The sequence below is a fragment of the Rhopalosiphum maidis genome, chromosome 3, assembly GCF_003676215.2.
Source record: "Rhopalosiphum maidis isolate BTI-1 chromosome 3, ASM367621v3, whole genome shotgun sequence".
Classification (NCBI taxonomy): domain Eukaryota; kingdom Metazoa; phylum Arthropoda; class Insecta; order Hemiptera; family Aphididae; genus Rhopalosiphum; species Rhopalosiphum maidis.
This window is the reverse complement of record NC_040879.1, coordinates 68,787,736-68,808,113: the sequence shown is the minus strand read 5'-3', so window position 1 is coordinate 68,808,113 and position 20,378 is coordinate 68,787,736. Positions and strand designations below refer to the sequence as shown.

The 20,378-nt window shown below is 24.5% G+C and overlaps 1 protein-coding gene across 1 annotated transcript; it reads left to right on the top strand.

Moving 5' to 3' along the window:
- Positions 1–692: 692 nt before the first annotated feature.
- LOC113558070 lies at positions 693–17,687 on the top strand. The gene is made up of 18 exons (XM_026963587.1): positions 693–723; positions 6,706–6,854; positions 7,879–7,978; positions 8,999–9,045; positions 9,145–9,201; positions 9,268–9,337; positions 9,400–9,559; positions 9,621–9,722; positions 12,001–12,171; positions 12,796–12,966; positions 13,030–13,190; positions 14,433–14,467; positions 14,764–14,952; positions 15,027–15,124; positions 16,853–16,950; positions 17,093–17,163; positions 17,221–17,446; positions 17,511–17,687. The coding sequence occupies exons 1-18, from the start codon at positions 721–723 to the stop codon at positions 17,685–17,687; spliced, it is 2,085 nt and encodes a 694-aa protein (XP_026819388.1). The 5' UTR covers positions 693–720.
- Positions 17,688–20,378: the final 2,691 nt, after the last annotated feature.

Genomic DNA, 20,378 nt, shown 5'->3' with positions numbered 1-20,378 from the left:
TTTCCTCTACCCGCGCCTAAGGAACAGCAACGATGACGCTGTTGATTCAATCGTCATCCGATTCTAACATATATTGCCAACCCAACCACAAGTGATGTACTGGCGTATACAAGTTAGGTGGTGCTGCAAAGTGGACAATGAATTTGCATTTATATAATAATACAACAAAATTAGTAAAATTGATAAAAAATTAGAATTGAATAAAATAGAAAAATTATCTAGCATTACAGTTCACAAAAAGTTTAAGGAACAGGTTGATGCGTAGTCAATCACGGTATCGAGCGTTGTATTAAAATATTTTAATTCTTCCACCAGGACGAGCCACCATGCAGGAAAAATACAGGAGAGGTATGCGTCGATCGCTCCGATATCGTAGCAGTCACTCCAGTGGTATATTCCGTGAAGGTACGTCGGTTCTGTTCTTCACATTCGTGTTCAATAGACATCGTTCCTCTTTCGGCCACGCTCAAGTCTTTGATTCTATTGAAATTGGTAATTTTCATTATTATTGAGAAGCATGTTTTTGTAAAATTTGTAGAGTATATACTATTTCCAATTATTCATACGAATTTGCTTGATTTTTCTAGGACCGCTATCGTCTCCAGGGAAAGTTTTTGCGTCAGCACTATTAACATATTATCTACGATATTCTTCACACTCGCTTTCAATATCAACATCATTTTTCTTTTGACCACGCTCAAGTCTTTGATTTTATAGGAAATGGTAATTTTAATTATTATTAAATACTTATAATTTATAAGTATATTATTATTATTTAAGTTATCATTAACGGTAGGTACCTATATAATATATTGTAAAATAAAACAATACTCATTTACAAATAATTATCAAAATATTTACTACAACCTTAGATCGTATACTATGGATAGAGCCCCGCGTATTATTTTGTTGCCGATATTAGCGACGGGTCTCCGAATGAGGTGATCGTTCTGCGTATGCGCGATGCAACTCTTCGCATAATTATCCATAGGTATAATGGACAATTTCATTTTTCTGTGGATAAATATGCGAGAAGTTGCGTTCCGCATGCGCAGAACGATCACCTCATTCGGTGACTCGTCGCTGATATCCGTAACATTTTATTTTGTATTGATATAATACAGTATATACCGTGGCTCCATTTATAGTTATGGTTTTAGAATACAACCAATAATTTTATCTATTTATTTATTATGAGTTTTAATAGCTGATAAAATTATAAAATGTTTCCCTTAAACTGATAACTAATAATATCTACTTATAAGTTATAACTTATACTACACTTATTACTTTTTTTACGTCTAAAATCATAATATGTATCATATATTATATACTTATATGAAAAAGATTATAATAGTATATGAAAAATAGTTTCACATAATGTAGGATAATCAAGGCTGGACAAGTAATGAAATTTTTGAATAACTCAGTAAGTTAGAAATTTTTTGAAACTTTTTATTAAGTTAATAACGCTAGCATATTTTACTTTTTATCAATCCAAAACTAAATTATAGACTATACTACTAAACTGTTTACCCTTAATACAGTATTTCCATGTAGTATATATTTCATTGAACTTTTTAATTTATAAAAAAAAAGAACAATAGTTATATAGATATCTAATAAGTAATATGTAATAATTAATACCTCAAAATTATTTATATTATTTAATTAAGTTTTGCATATAGATATTATTTGTGTGTGTGTACTTATATTTAAGTATTACTGTATTTTTTAATAAATAATCACAAAATATTTTATTAAATAGATCCAAAGTAATAAATATTTAGAATAATACTAAAATTTTAAAATCAGTTTAGATGTTTGTATTTATATAATTAAATCCATCATATAAAAATTAATTGAAAATTATATTAGAAATTAAAATATAATTTAAACAAAAAGATAGTAAATAAGATGAATAATATTTGAATATAAACATAATATAGTAATGTAGATCTAATGTAATCTTTAACCAACGAGATGACTTATCATTTGTAGAGGGTAGTGGAAGTAGAGCACACCAGTACGTTTATCGCAATATCGATATAAAATAAGAACTTATATGTGGTTGAATGTGTACTTAAGTAAATTAAAAAATCATTAACTAAAATTGATGAGAACTCCGTGTCTTTGTATAAACTCAGAACGCGCATGAATGTGAAAAATCAATAATATCAAAAGAGTAAAGACATTATTATATATGCAGAATATTATTTTACTGTTTAATATTGTGTCTACTGTATTTACTGTTTACGTTAAGCTTTAAGCTATTAAGCCATAATATACCCATTTCCTTATCACTTTCCAAGTTAGAATGGCGAATCGTGCTATTGATAACAACACTTAAAAAAAATTATAATTTTTTATCTTTATTGTTTTCGCTGTTATTTTAATAATTGGTTCTGGGCTGGGTGATATGCGGATAGTGGATAAGGATAACTACGCACTTACCTATAGTCATAGTCGATACATAGTATAGAATATAGAACAATAAAATTTTTTAATTTACTTGCAGGTTAACAGGTGATGAACGTATTTTGAACAGTATATTTTTCTATGGTATGAGTGTATGACACGACTGCTTTATGCCTCAAAGAGGCTGGCAAAATTCGATTCCGGTGTATAGAAGCTTCGGCGCCTTCGAGGTGGTTGAGTGAAAATCATTTTACCGGAAAATCGATAGGGAATGGTGATCGAGTGTCTAGAAATTGGTCACTAAAAATGTGATTAAGTCGATTATCGTATTTTTGAGTTAACAGTTTTTCTATAACTAATCAGTTATCATTCGGTGTAAAAGTTTGTGCCATCGCATGCCTGGTTCTTTTTTGAATTCAAAAATAATATAAACATGCAGAAAATTGTAATTGAGTGTCTAGCTATTAGTCATAAATCGGTGTAATACCGTGTCCCGTCGCATGTCCGGTTATTTTTTTTTAGTGAAAAAAAAAATATAAATACGAAAAATGGTAATTAGGGATCTAGTTATCAGCTCTCAACCGATGCAAATCGATACCTGCACTCCTAACGTCGAAAGTCGAAAGCTGTTTTGTAGAAGAAAATGTTAAAATCGATTGCCATATTTGAGTATTAAGTAGGTAATCCATAATCATCGGGAAGTTCAATTTCCGTGCATCTAATCTTATAAATAAATATTCGACTGCGTCGGATAGCGGACGATGTGGGAGGTGCACGGATGAAATTGTATTTCTATTATATATTATGTCACATATCCGGTTCTTTTTTGAATGAATAAAAAAACAAATAAATTCTAAAAGTGGTAATTGGATGTCAGTCCTTAACCGATGCAAGTCGACACCTGTGTTGGGCAATCCACCTGTGGCGGATTGTTATACCTCCTGACGTCGAAATTCTGGTGCTGTCTTGTAGAACAAAAAGTTGAATTATATGTTAAAACTTAAATTAAGTTGTCAAATATCATCGGGGAAAATTCATTTAAACGAAACTAAACCTCCCAGGTAGGCAATTCGACTATGTTAGATTGCGGATGATGTGCGTGTAGCAAGTGAAATCAAAATTTGTGTATACTCGAACTTCAAATAGTATAAAGTTCCTATACAATGATTTGTTAAATTATTTAACATATCGTTCATATTATAATATTATGATATTTGAGTGTGAATTCAATACGAAATCTCGAATCTCGAGCACTTAAACCGTTTCAGAGCCGTGACAAATTTTGCGTATAGAACTGTTTCACTTATGCGATTCGTATAATTGTGTGTAATCAAACTCGGATATTCTTATTAATTGTCTTTTTTATTGCATATTATGTCAATAGATACCGATTTATGTGCATTATTACATACATATTTTAAATACTAATACATATATATATATATATTTATATAATTAAATCCATCATATAAAAATTAATTGAAATATAATTTAAACAAAAAGATAATAAATAAGATGAATAATATTTCAACATAAACATATCGTAATGTAGATCTAGTTGAACTCTAAGTTCAAACCTAAATAGCATTAATCATTATACTAAAACATTGCATTAAATAATTCTTTCTCTTTTTTTGGTTAAATCAAATAAAAAACTTACATTTACATAACAATATGTCAATAATTGAAAAACAATTCATATGAAATAATAATAAATATAATAATAGAAAGAAAATATATAATAATAATTAAAACAGTTATTCCCTACTAACTTCATTGAATTTTAAGAGGAGAATCATTTCAAAATGTTTGATACTCTCCTCGTATTGAAAAACTGCCCTACAGCACTGAAAAAGCGTTCTATATTCACAGATTAATGAAACTACAGTATTAAACTTTATATAAAGTTTTTTCAAAATTTATGACAAATCATTAAATTTTTATATTATTATTTGTAAAATAATCATTTATAATTTTAATCAATTAATATTACAGTTTCATTAAAGCTAATCATCCTCAGTATTTCTATTGGAAGAGGTATCAACATTTTTACTAGTTGAACTTAATGTTACATTACTTATTTGTGATTTTTCACTAACATATACATATGGGGCTTCTTTAATATTTTTTATCTTATCTGGATCTGTCTAGAGATGTTTAAACTTGGGGATTAAACAATCTGCCAATTGATATAATTGAAATTCGGTGGATCTTTGGAATTTTAAAAAATTTATATAAAATTATAATATAATAGCAATTTATAAAACAATAATTAATGATACACTAAAAGTACATTTTTTTCACTTAATTAGATCACATATTTTAAAGTCTTGGATAGATTTAAATATTTCATATTTATAATTTAAATTATCTTTTATTTAAACCATTCTTTAATACTTTAATAAGCAGTGTAAAATAATATAAATTTTTAACGAACCTAATAACACATGGATTCTTCCTACTCTTGAAAAAATTTTTAGTTTCCTTCAATTGATCAATTGTTTTGAAATTTCCAATAATATTATTTGTAACCATTTACTAGATACACTGATTTTATATAATAAATCATACCAAATAACTAATGAACATAAAAGCTTGAGGTTTTTAATTTAAAGTTACAATTTTAGCTTTAGCATGGCAAATGCTTATATTACTAATAATATGGGTTGAAATTTTCACTTATAATGTACATTTTTCCATGATATTTGCCAATGTAGTAAAATGTTAAAAATAAATATTAAAATATTATAAATTTGAGTTTTTTGGTATGTATTTTAAAAATGATGTCAAAACATGCTGCGTCATTAGAAAGTATTCTTAATACTGCCGTAGGCTTGTGTCTACACTTCCTACATCGACTACGCCTTAAGCCAGTCCTACATATATAAATATATGTCTAATATAAAACAACAATATTATTTTAATTAAAAAAATATGTTAATTAATTCCAACTGATTTAAATAGAATATTTTTAATTGTTATGATATATTTAATATTAACCTATATGTTGTGTAGATACTTCGTTTAAAATGTAAAAAGTCTAGAGAAATAACAATTTACATACTTGAAAGCTTTTAAAAAATTCAAAGTGTTGTCTTTCACAATAATTATTGTATACTTTTGTATATTAAATTCATTAAGCACCTTATCAATGCATTCAGTAATGTTGTCATTTGAATCATGTGCCTGCATGCAAGTGCTTTAGAATAGCGGTCTAGTGTGGTAAACTCCAATACTCAATCCAATACACAGTAAAACTATTATACAGTCTATGACTAAATAAATAAATAAAAACAATACAATTAAAATCATTAAATTTTAATATTATACTACAATAATGTAATTCAATTTATAATTAAACATACCTTTGGAATATACTCCAACAGACTGTAGTTACACAAAAATAATAAATATTTTCAGAATTATGTTTCATTTGTTTTATCATTTGGGACTACACATTATGCATTAAGAACTTACTCGAAGCTAGAACTTAGTTTGATATTATTTGACAATACTTAACAAAAGCTAGATGTTAAATGAAAGAATATGAAAAATAGAGATATAGTACTAAGTATGAGCTGTAAATTAGCATTGTCAAATTCAACTTGACTTAATTTTTTTAACTAACTTCTCCAACTTTACAAAGTTTCAACTGTTTTTTTTTTATTCTTGAACAGGCACGTCCTTATTTTAGCTTACTTTGTAACTATATTCATATTAAAAAAATATGAAAATACTCGTGAATCCGTTTCTTGATTGAACCTTCAAATATAAATGCAGTAGTACGTTTAGGAAGACATAGTTATAAAATACAAAAATATCAGATTATTTACATATATTTGAATTTATACACAATTATCTTTTTTTAACCATTGCTAGATACAATTATTATAGACAAAATTTATATGGAGTATTAAGATTTTAGCACTAAGACAAAAATTGACTTATATTTAGCATTGGTGTGTGGTCAGGGCAAGCAAAGTAAACGCCACTGCCTGTCTAAAGAGGAATAAAAGAAAATGTATTTAATTTTTAATATTGTAACTTTATTGTCGGTATTTGATAATACTTTTTACACTTGAACACTATATACAAAAATATAATTTTTATTAGTCTGTAAATTATTATTTATTATAATTATATTAAGTTTGATTTTATCTTTATTTTAAATAAAGGTGTTAATTTTTTTGTTTTATTAACTTTTATTTTTAACCTAGATTTTGGGGAGTTTCGCATTTTCTTTAATTCAGATTTTGAATAACCAAAATATATTTCCCTTTTTTACAGTCTACAAGAAAAGATCTACAACCATCAAATTCAAAATTGAATTGTGAGATGGATTCTTCAAATTCAGCTGATAAACCTGTGAAGTTTAATTTCACGAAGGACGGTTTATTCACATTCAAACGCTATGAAACTAATGAAGCTTCAGAACAGTAATTTCTTTAAATTCATATATTGCACGTAGTAAAAATAATTCACATTATTATGCAGAGATGCACATGAAATAATTATTATTTTAATAATTTACTTTAAATTAATGAACCATTTGTGGGAATTATTATTTAGATTTTAAAACCAGTTATTTAATAACTTGTAAGTATTTTAAAATTTAAAAAAAATTTATAATTTTAAAATGCACATAAATTTTGTTTTAAAGTTCAATATATTATGAGTTAGACAAAGAAGACATATATGAATACTATGTCCTCTGTAGGATACACTTAGTATCTTAGATTTTAAAGCAATAATGCAATATTCACTAAATTATGTATGAAACAAGACATAAAAATATATATTCCTCGGTAATCCTTAAGTAGTATTAAAATTTTTAACTATTTGAATCACTGAAGTTTACGACAATTTTTTTTATATACATAAAAACACCCATAGCTTTTTATCATTGGCTCTGTAATAAAAAAACTGGGTCATTGAATTTTTTAAGCTTGTTATTTTTTGTAATATATTTTAAATTTATACAAATATTTTTTTTCTAATTACACTAAAATTTTATTTTTTTATTAATCGATATACATATGTATATATATTTAATCAGTCCAATAACATATAAATGTTAAGGTTTTATAGCCTTACCTAAAATGTATCATAGAAATAATACAATTATTTTATCAAGTCTATCTTTAAGATATTAATTTATGATATATTTCTAAATAAATTTAAGCCTAGACCAACTTTGATGATAAATAAATTCAAACTTTACACATAGTTTAAATATTTAATAATTTGGTAGGTTTTGAACTAAATATTTAGTCCACGCATAAACTTAATAACTACTATATACTATACATTCGTATGTCATTTTTCTTTTGAAATAATTAGATTGGATTCATTTGAAACTTGAACAAATATTGAGTTTTTCTTAATATACTGAATTTATTACAGTAAAATGTATGTCTATAATTTAATTATTAATACATTATCTTTAATTTTATTGCACAGGCATTTAATATCACTTCGAATTGGAAATATTCTTTTCGAAATTAAAACACCTGAGTTGGCGAATGAAATTCGAAAGATCTTGAGTTCAGCTTTGGAAAAGGTTAGTGTTAATCTACATTATTTATTTATGCTAAAGAATAAATTGTTAGTAGGAATTTAAATTATGTTATATGTTTTTAGGTACCTAGTTTTTATTTGAAAACATATTATTGTTGAAGCTCTTATCATTCTCGATTTTTTTTTAACAATAATAACTTTTGAACACTCTTGGTGACCGATATTTTTGAAATCTATAAAAAGTAAATATTTTAAAAGAAAAAGTACACTATGTAAAATTTTACTATAATGTTTTTAACAATTGACAAATTAATCAAATAAAATATTAACAAATATTTCTGTTAACATTTAAAATATATTGTAATATCAATATAACACCCAGTTTCCTTTTAAAGAAATAAAAAAGGTGGGCAAGTATCGAGTGGACCATAGTAATGGATGTGTTCAATTCAAATTCATTGTTATATTATTTCATATAATTTTTTAGTAAATGAACAACTTTAAAGGAAACTTATAATATTCAATTTTCAAGCATCCTGAGTCAATATAATGTTATCAGCATTTTAAAAAAAAAATTGAAAATCTTAAATGGCTATAAAAGTTCAAAAAGAAAATGTTCAAAAAATCATTTTATATTGGAAATTTTAACACATTGCCAAGTTTCAAGTTTCTACAGTTGTTTGTTTTTGAGTTATTCTTTTTGTCAAATACTGGTTTTGTGTTAAAATTCCAGTTATTTCCGATTGTTTTTTTTTTTTTTGAAAAAAAATAAACGTCTAGATTATATTATGAGGTGTTTGTTATGGGGGGTTTAACTATATTTAAATTAATAATAGTTAGATAAATTTTCTTAATTTATTCACTTTAATTTGATCATAATGAAACTTTATCGACTATAATTTTAATATAATAAACATATATTATATAGACAGTATCATATTTTTAAAATCATCCAAACTTCTATTGTGTTGATGATTACTGAATATTAATATTTATTTTATCTTTTTCAAGAGTTTTTTTATATTTAAGCTGTACATTAATTATTTTTTATTTTTTCTTGTAGCATGTATCTAAAGAAGAATTCCAAAATCTGAAACGTAATTCAAAAATGTTAAAATTCTCTGATCATAATATGTAATATATATATATATATGTTTTACTCATTAAAATAACACTATTTAGTTTTAATCAATTATTATTTAATCCTAGAACAAATAATGCTGTTTCAATTATTCCTGAAGCAGACTCAGCTAGTCACGATAATACGTAAGTTACAATATTTATAACTAAAAATATAAGTTTTGTTAATTTAAAGTTAAATTATTTCAACAGTAATCAACTCCCTATGGTATCAGAAAATATGGCAGTATCAACTAATTCTGAACAAAAGGTTAATCTAATGGTAAGTATATTTTTTAATAATTTTATTAAATGTTTAATGATAAATAATTAATTGTGCTATAGAAAAAGTTGAGTCAATCACTTTCAGATTCTGAGGAAGTTAAAGTTGCAAACAAATGCATTAATTGCAGAAATAAATGTGTATTATTTGGTCGCAAAACTTATAAAAATTGTCGCTTATGTAAATCGTCAAATATTACATTAAAAAAGATTGATACATTTGGTAAGTTAATTTGGACTTAAAGATTTAAAACTAATAATACATTTTTTTTTTATTGTATTAGGTACCTCCACGAGTTCCTTCAATTCTATTCCGATAGAAAAATCAGATATAACTATTATATCATCTGGGGAAGAAGATGATCAACCACCTGTTATTACAAAAAGTGAGATAAAAAAACCTTTAAGCAATACAATAAACGCAGATTATATAATGATTCTATGGTTTATTTATAAAGAGTGATCCATTAACCATTTATTAATAATAATAAACAACACATATTATACAATAATTAAATTACTTTACAAAATTTCAGAAAAACCTTTAATTTTTGTCAAATCACTATATATATATAAATAAGATAAATCAAAATAATTATTAATTTAATCTAAGTACATAATTATATTAAGAAAAATAAAATGTACATTCAATAACAATTTTGAGTTGCTTACCTATATCTTATCTTAAGAAACCAAAATATACTAGATAAATATAGGTGTTGAACATACTTTTTAAAGAACTTAAAGTAGTATTTAATATACAACATAATTTTAAATTTATGTATAAACTGTAAAACATTACTTTGACTAATTACTCTTTTTTTTTTTAATTGGTATACCTTTATTAATTTTTTTTTATATACTGGAATTAAATTCTTATGTTTTTACAAACAAATGTAAACAAATAAATTATAGATAAACTAAAAGTTCTTTACATTAACTTCATTATCTATTAAAATAGTACTTAATTGTATTGATAAAATTTATAATTTTTTTTAATAAAATGTTTAGACTATATGAAGGGCTCCATGAAACAACGAGACAAGTCCAATTTTTGAAATTGTTCAGGAGACATGTTTTATTTCACCAAAACTTTAAAAATTTATATTTTTGTTTGTGAATACAACATAAGTATCTTTAATAACATATAAATAGATGAGTAGTGTTAAATTGCATTTTAAATCAATATTTGATCTTCTAAAATAGCTTAGAAGTATGAAACATATGGACTTATCTGGTTTTTTGCCCATTAATTGTAAAAAAGTTTTCGAAAATGTATTGTTTTTTGTATTATACCATAAACTAATTTACTTATTTCTTATAAACTATAGTAAATATGCTTTATTGACAGTATTATAAATAATTATAATACTAATCAATAAAGTAAACGAATGAAATTTGATAAAATTAGTATTTAAATATAAAATACATGGACTTTCTAGTTTTATCTCATAAGTATGCTGTGTAATAAGATATGCTATAAGGTTTTTCAAAACCTAAATAATAATTAATTTTTTTCCAAGTTTAACCTTTAACTAATGTACCTATAATATTTTTTATATATTATAAAAATATTGTATTACATATTTTATTAACCCGTTATTGGTCGCGTGGTGAGAGAATCTCTCACTACGATCATATTTTTGTCACCATTGCCTTTGATCTCAGTTTATTGACTATTTGTTATGGATGTCTCCACAACCGAGTTTGTTCGTTAGTAATAAATATGAGGTGTTTGTGTCATCACTAATACTTTATTAATATAATCAATTTTAAAAGAAATTTAGTTGCACAGAATAATTATTAGACTTAAGAAAATAACAGAAGCTCTGCTCGATGGTCTGCCAGTACTACACTAAACTATTACACAGATAGCGAGACACGATAGAGGCTTGCTTGGGCTCAAAACTGTCCACACAGCGAATTCCCTAAGAATGTGACTCTAGCGTGTTCACATATTAATATGCTTACATACTATACTTATTATAATAATTACTACATCTATACTGCGTATAGCATACAGACAGGGGTTCACAACACTATTAGTTATATTATACCTTATCAGATACTCCTCATAATGTTAAAACTCCACAGATATTTTATAATGCTAAAAATTTATGTAAAAACTATAGCAAAAAATGCTAAAACTGCGATTCCTATATATAATTCAAGAATAAAACATACCTGGGATAGTTTTGAACTTTAAGCTTGCATAACTTCTAAAGTAAGATAGCTACAATCTTGATTTTGGTGACAAAAGTTTACTCTTGGATTGCTCTTTTATGATTTTAAAATTGTTAGTTTTACCTAAATACATTTTTTTTTTTTTTTTTTTTGTTCCAAGTTGTACGCAGGGTGCTACAACTTGGACCAGTCTATAAGAATGTTTAAAAATTAAATGTAAAACTATATGTACCTATGTCTCAAGTTGTATTACATGTATAAATCATAAGCTACAAGGTTTAATATTTAATCAAATTGAATTTTGTTTTTTTAACTTAAAACTACATACATTTATCTATGAAAAATAAAGAATACAAATTTTTGATTTAAAGCATAGTTAATTTTTGAGATAATGAATGCATTACAATAAAGGGTTCATTGGTTCACTCTTTATATGCTTATAGATCATATCATTTTTCACATCAATCATTTTTTTTTTAGTGAATCCTCAAGTTGCAGAAGATCAGTTATTGCATTTATACTCGTCTATTAATAAAAGTTTTAAAATTAAGGATTGTCAGACTGTATACATTGCAAATAATTTCAAAACTGAACCTATCAGTGATATGTTAATTACTGAGGATGGAGTACTTGTGACTGTAAAATTGTGTAGTAAGTTCAAACTAAACTAGTTATTAATAACTGTTTTTGTCTGAGGGCTCTTATGTGTTATCATACCCCAGAACAAATACTTGGAAATACCTCATTCACTTTAATAATATTTTACCATATCTTATTACATCCCACTTCAATATATTTTTTTTACTACTTCCTAGATAAATTACATTTTAAGAATTTTGTAAATAACTATTAATTTTTTGATTATTTACTTAATTATATAGTAGGTACTACTCATCCTACTTTAATTTGATTAAAGGTAATTTTAACTACTTGAGAAAAATAGATTTATGTTGATTAAAGTGATTTGTGAGTTTAGCTTTGTCCCCATATTATTGACGAAATATAATTATTTATAATAAAATAATCATTATTGACTTATCGCGTACTACAAAGTCTTTGTCGATTGTTAATAATACAACATTTCTTAATACAACCAAGTATTTATTTTTATTAAAATAAAAAAATCTTAGAAATAAAAGAACCCGAATGTATAATATACTCAATAAAAATTTTCTGATGCTATTATAAAAGCATCTCTTCTCCCAAATTGCGCCCAGTAGGCTACTGTAAAATGTATTTATAAATAATATGTATTATTTATATTTTTTTTATTAGCACCGGAGAAAGTAAATATTGATTTAAAAATAGAAAATATTATACAATTTATGTTCTACACCGGTGAAAATTGTGCAATGATCATAAGTTATGATAATATAGCTCTTGAAAGTATATTAAGTGCTTTCAAAATCAAGGAAAATGACGAATTTTATGATCAGCATTTTAAAAGTATAAGACGTTTTTATTTTTTCTTATCTATTATATTTATTATTTTGATAATTGTTGGTTTAGGTGCCAACAGAAATGTAATGACATCATTTTTTTCTATAAAAAAAAACGAAAAAATAAAGTTCGAGTCATTACTTTCTAAGTTACCTGAAGAAAAGATAACAGTTATTGCCATAGACCGTGTTATAAAAGTACTTCAATTATATAACATGGATGAAAAGGAGGTATGTTTTTAAAGTTATTCATACACTATATATTTCAAATAACATACATTATAATTTACTAAAAGCTACAATCTAGGTTAAGTTAGGTTTTATTTTCTACATACCTAATTTACATGTATATATAATATATTGTTAAATTTAATTAAATTCGTTTTTAAATGACTAATTATTTTACTATGATAATAAATGCTTGATTACCAGTCCAAGACCTGCAAACTGAATGTCCGAGTACGTCAAACAATATAAGTATATAAGTACTATATAATATTAAATTGTTCAAAAAATTTTATACTTTTTAATTTATAATTTGATATATGCCATGATTGGGTAGCTAATTTTATTATGTTAATCTTTCTCATCAAGCTATTCACTGGAATTTACTTTTTTGTCACAAATTCTTATTATAGCTTAGGATACAGATTGTATATATCGTTTAAAAATGTAAAAACGTTCATCTTGAAAAACCAAGTTATGTATTATGTTAATTTGTTAGTTATTACAGGCTTAAATAAAATAAATAATAGAAAATGCGAAAATATGCATTAGCGATTAGACTATACATTATGTAAAAACACAAAAAATAAAAATTGTACCATACTACATTGAATAGTTACCAGATCATAAGACTAATGACTATACTTGAAAGTAATTGTACTAAAAAGTCTTGTATTTAAAATAATAATATAGGCTTAAATGCGCTATTTATAGCACTATGAAATGTAAAATATTATACAAAATATGTTTTTGACGGTCATTAAACAATTCCAATACTCGTTCAACTACGTAAAAACCACCTGGGTTAGACACTTGGTTTTTCTCTATCTAATCATATAAGACGTTCTCTGTTCAGCGGATAACGATAAATTTTAGTAATTGTGAGATAATAAAAATAGGAATTAATTAGTGCAGGGTTAATAGAAAAATCTCTTGTTAAAACGTATTCTCATAATTTATAGCAAAAAACAAAAATACATACTTTTGTTGATATAAAATAAAAAGAATAAATTAATAATAATTCAAATAATATGTATTTCATTTTTAGTTAAATTGAATAAAAAAATAATTTTAGTTAATTTATAAATGTAATAATACCTATTAAATTATAGTTAATAATAATAAAACTGTAAACATATTCCTTTTAATTAAGATGTTCTAGAGGAGCGTTAAAAGCGAGTTTTATTTTTATTATATATAATACTACCATATTTTATTAAACTGAAAGATTTAAAATTACTATTTCAGATCAAGAAATTTGAAAAAGAAGAATCACATATTACGTAAGTTTGAAATCTGTTAAAGGTGACAAATTATATTTTTAAATGTATAATATTATTTTCTAGAATACTTAATGAAAAAATAAATCGACGTAAATTTACTATCAACATATGTGAATATAAAACATTGAATTCACAACAATATTTGAGTGAAAAGCTTATTGATTACTATATTAAGTAAGTGATTTTAATTAAAATGATATAACTAATAGTTATGGACGTAAGTCCATAATCTTATTAGGTACCTACCGTAAGGTATTGTTAAAAAAATATTATTTGCATTATAGTTTTTGGTACAGTTATAAATTAAGTAAGGCGAATAAACGCCGTTCATTGGTCTTCAGCACAAGCTTTTATAATTCTTTAACAATGAAATTTTCTAATGATAACGATAATACATCAAAGAAAAGATATGAAAGAGTGATACAAACAACTAAAAATGTAGATATATTCAAAAAAGATTTTATTTTTGTACCCATTAATGAAAAGTAATTATTAAAATAACTTTTAATTATTTATATAAAATAAAACTTAAATTGTTACTAATTTTTTTTTTCTTTAGATTTCAATGGTTTTTGGCTGTTATATGTTTTCCTTACCTATCAGATGTAGTTACTTTTCGCGATGATTCACCACTCAACGTATCAGATAATCTTATTGGTAAATATTTAAGATTTAAATATATTATTGTGAAGGATAAATTAATAAAAACATAGGTAATACGAATGACAAAAATTGTCTTAAATTATATATTAACACTATAAATAATGGCAGTAAACATTTTTTGGAAATGATTTAGAGTCTAAACTTTAGACAATACAAGTAATGGAGATTAATTTTAAATTTAGTACAAAAATTTACAAACACAGAGTGCCGTATCTAAGATATTTTACAGTTATCGCCTATCGGCAAACTGCTTGGCGCTTGCACGTGTAATATGTAAGAATTTTAGAATTTTGTTGAAATGTTATAATTTTTTAATTTTGTGTTATAATAGTTTAGATTTATCGAAATTAATTTTAAGTAAATATTATTGTCAAACCAAGATTCCTGCATTTTCGAACATTTATTTTAAATTTCAATGATTTGTTTACTATTAGTTTTAAATTTGTTTATTGAGTTATTCTATATTTCTATTTCATTTAAAAGTTATCAATTTTTTTTCATCAAAATGTTGATTCTAATATATCCTTTTAAGAGGATGCTGCCATACCCGCATGTGTTGACGTGTTGTCTTACTAATGTACATCATAACAAATTTTCGTTCAGTAGAATATATTTAGTGACGTTAGCTTTAATATTAGAGTAAATTTACCTATTATCAAATTTAAAGGTAAGAATATTATCTATACAATAGCATATGATTTTATTGATATTATCATTTAAATTGAGTTATGAACATTTTAAAGTTGTTATATTTTACATACTTAAACATATTTTAACTCACTTTAAAATAATATCATTAAAGGCATACATCATTGTCTAGATAATATTCTTACCTTTGAATTTGATAATAGGTAAATTTACTCTAATATTAAAGCTAACGTCACTAAATATAATCTACTGAACGAAAATTTGTTATGATGTACATTAGTAAGACAACACGTCAACACATGCGGGTATGGCGTCCTCTTAAATAAATTAGCTAACGTGTCTAGTTTTTTTAAATTTAATTAAAATCGACTTTATAGACGAATGCATGGTATAAGTCAAATCAACCGCGTTATATTGGATTATCAATGTTATCACTTAAAATTTTATTTTCTTATGGATAGTAAAATTTTGTGTAGAAAAGCACATATCATGTACCTAATTTATTAAAGTTTTAAATATTATCAAAATCTGTGCATGATAGATAAAAAATTGATCCACATTTGCAACAAGTGATTGTTTAAAATGGTGAAACCGTTTGCTTATATACAATATACACACACGGCATTTTGTATAAATACAAAAATAAAAATCGGTTCTATACGACGATGCTATAAACACAACGCACGTACAATTGACATAATTTCCATAATTTAAGTTAGATGTATTATACTGTTCTATATTAAACTCTACTTAAAATAAATATTTTTTGTAAATTTAAATATATATTCAATTTTTTTAGGCATATTTAGACAAAATGATATGACAAATTTTTAAAAATATTATTCTGCATAATTATTGTAATAAATGATTTTATAATGAGGAAATCAAATCAATCCTTCTAAAGATAATAATGTGACATTGAATTCATACAAACAATATTATTGTTATTATTATAGTATTCACTTTGCTTAAAATATTTATATATTATTTATGATAATCATATTATACTAACATAACAATATTTTGATCTGAGTAGTTGAAGGTTTATAATTGTTTATATCAAATTAATTATAGATGAGCATCCACAGAAAATAGTTGAATTAAAAAATGAAGAACGTTCTGAAGCTGATCTTAATATTGAAGATTTTAGGATGTTTATTTTGAATACAAAAGTAAGACTTTTTTTTATTTATCGTTCAGATCAACAAAAATAATTTTTTAAGACTTAAAATTAGTAATTTATGTTATTATTTGACTTGTCTGGATATTTTTATACACATATTCATTTTAACTTGGAGTATGGACATTTTTTAGGATAAACAAGGGATTTATTATGACTCAGATGTGATAACTTTGAAAAAAAAAAGACGTGCACTTGTTAAACGGTAAATTTATCGATCATTAATCTAAGTTAAAGTTATTAAAGTTAATTTATCGTTTAGGCCTTGCATTTTAATACTTGATTCTTCATCTGCCGGTTTTCATCGTGCTAGAGTCACAGCCACGCTACGTGAATGGTTACACGAAGAATATATTGCTAAACACAAAGGCAAAAAAAAAGACTTTAGTTCTAAAGTCATGAAAGGATCTTTGGTTAAAGTACCTCAGCAACCTAATAATATAGATTGTAGTCTCTATATGATTCACTTTTTAAAAATGTTTTTTGATGCAAGTTTAACAATATTATTGTATCATTCTTCTTTATACATAATTGGCTTAATTTATTTTTTAGAAACCGATCATCGACTACACTTTCCCAATTTTTCAATTGGAAAATTGGTTCTTTAAGGATGACGTGGTTAAGAATTGCCAAAAACGGAAAGAAGTCCTGGATACTATCATATCTAGGATGAATGTATATTTGCCTAATAATTACGAATTGCCAGCTATCAAATTCGATGATTTTTAGATCTAAGACAAACGTATTCTTTTTAACAAAGATAAAATTGTTTTAACTAGATTACATGTATGTTAGATAGAAAAATTTACTACTGCATGTCATATTTAACCAAACATAAATTGTAAATAAATAAATTGAGTGATTGTAATGTTATAAACGATTTTGATAAAATGTTAAGCGGTTTGGTTTTTTTTAAATTTTAAATATTATATTATTTAGAAAAAAAAATACTTATATTACCATAACAAAAAATAAGAACAAATGTAATGAATATAACAATCTAATTGATTTTTATAAATAATATCATTTGTATACTTATGCATTTAAAAACACTTTTTTAATGTTTATTATATTATTTTAAGTTTGAAAAAATATGTTTATAAACAATCTCAACTCATATATTGTGGCTAGCATAAGATATTAATTTTATAAAATAAAATTATTTCTGCATTTTTTTCATTATTTCTGAGCATTTTCATATTTTAATATGTGTCAATTTGTACGTTTTTTAAAACTTCTAAGAAATTATAAATATTTGGATGTACTATGTAAAACATAGAATTGAAATAACATATAAAATACAGTCAAGTCGCGATAACTCGAAATTGAAGGGAGATAATAATTAGCTTTAAGATATCTAACAGGAATTTATATATATTTCTAAGGAAATAAAAAAAATTTGAGTTTTCAAGTTTTTCGAGTAATCGCAACTCGACTGTATATATTACAACTAGGTATAGCAGTACTAATGGTATCGAATAAAAATATAAAAATGTCTGTATTATGTTTTTTTAAATAATAATTGGGATCTGACATCCCAGACAGCAATTTAATATTCTTAAAATCTTTTAAGAATATTATTTACTTAATAATAATATTTAAATAAAATTGTAATACTAAGAGGACGTTATACCTGCATGTGTTGTATCTGTCTTGCTAATATAGATCATAGCAAATTTGCATTCAGCAGAACCCATTTTGTGATGTTAGCTTTAATATTAGAATAAATTTGCCTATTATAAAATTTAAAAGTAAGAATATTATCTTGAAAATGTCATATGCTTTTATTGATATTATCGTTTTAAAATAAGCTATGAATATTTTAAAGTTTTTAACTGTTTATATATTCTGGGTCCTTATTAGAATCATATTCGTTTTCATCAACTGTAAAGTCATAGTTAATAATATTTGCTCTACGTAGATTATTAAATGTATTATGATTTTTTTATATATCAGATAATCTTCAAAATATCAATATTAATATTAATCACTAAATAGCTTAAAGCAGAAAATTGATATAAATATATGACCTTCTGATATTAATTTTGGAGGACTCCTCATTTTTGTAGAAATTGAAAACTTTTTCCCTTCATCATCACAAGATGGTATGTCTGTTTTTAACATTATTTCATTAGCTTTTTTTTGTTGCATTATTATCATTATATAACTATAAGTTATATTTAAATTAGACAAAATACAAATCAATATAAATAAAAACATCAATACTTAATAAATTGTCCAACATTTTTCGACGGAAACCATTTATAATCTAAATTATTAGGATAAATTATTTTTCGATTAACCTTTGACAGACTTTTTATGAATAGACTACGCACAACTCTTGTATTTCTTTCTAATCCAAGAATCAGGAACTATTTCTATAGTGTCATCTTTATTATAATGAACAATAATCTACATTGTTTTGAATTTTGAAAATATTTTCAAGTTCCTTGATACTATAAAACATTAAATAAAAATCATAACCTAGATATAGTTAACCACAAAACACATTTTAAACATAATGACAATCATTCATTTACTCTATAGTAAATTGTATATATGATTGTATATATGTTTAAACGACACAACAAAGAATTAACTAAATTATAAAATATTCTTAATTGTTTTTTTAAATACCTAAATACATTTTTTAAAACAAATAAACCATTTTGAAGCAATTAAATTGTTTTTAAGTTAAAAACAACATTTACATTTACCTAATAAAATATTATTTAAATATTTAATTAGATTGTGGTCAAAATTATTAAAATAATTAAGTTAAAGAATTATTAGTGTAAACGCAATTGATTTAGAGTTATGTGTAACTACCATAACTTTTTTCTTCACATTATTTATATTCTATTCACAGAATTCTTCACTAAGATCGTCTACTATAAATATATCAAATAATGATGAATCAACAGGATTACTATAAAATAAGATTTTTTTTTAAAAAATATTCCCAATTACTGATATACTACTATATAAATTTTTAACAATATTTAAACACTTAACAACTTCACCACTTTTGATTAATATATAATTATCTTGAGAAGTATTTGTATTAATTTTAATTTAATTTATATTTAATTTTTTATATTGAATTCTACTGTTATAGTCCATTTCTAAAAGGTTTTGTTAATATCACACTTTTATCTGTATCACTGAATCTATAATGCGGATGTTGAATTATAGGTATATCTCAAAATATCTGTTTATTAGCGGTTCAAGTGGTTTTTCATTTTTCTGTACTTTGGATTTAAATTCTTTCATGTAATTTTCATAAGCAACTGCGGCGTGCTTATGGGAGGGGGGTCAGGGTATCATATCCTCCCCCTTGTATTTTTTTGTAATGATTTATTATTACACTACAGTCATCAAGAGGGCCAAACTCTTGGTAATCATCATATAAGTGCAAAA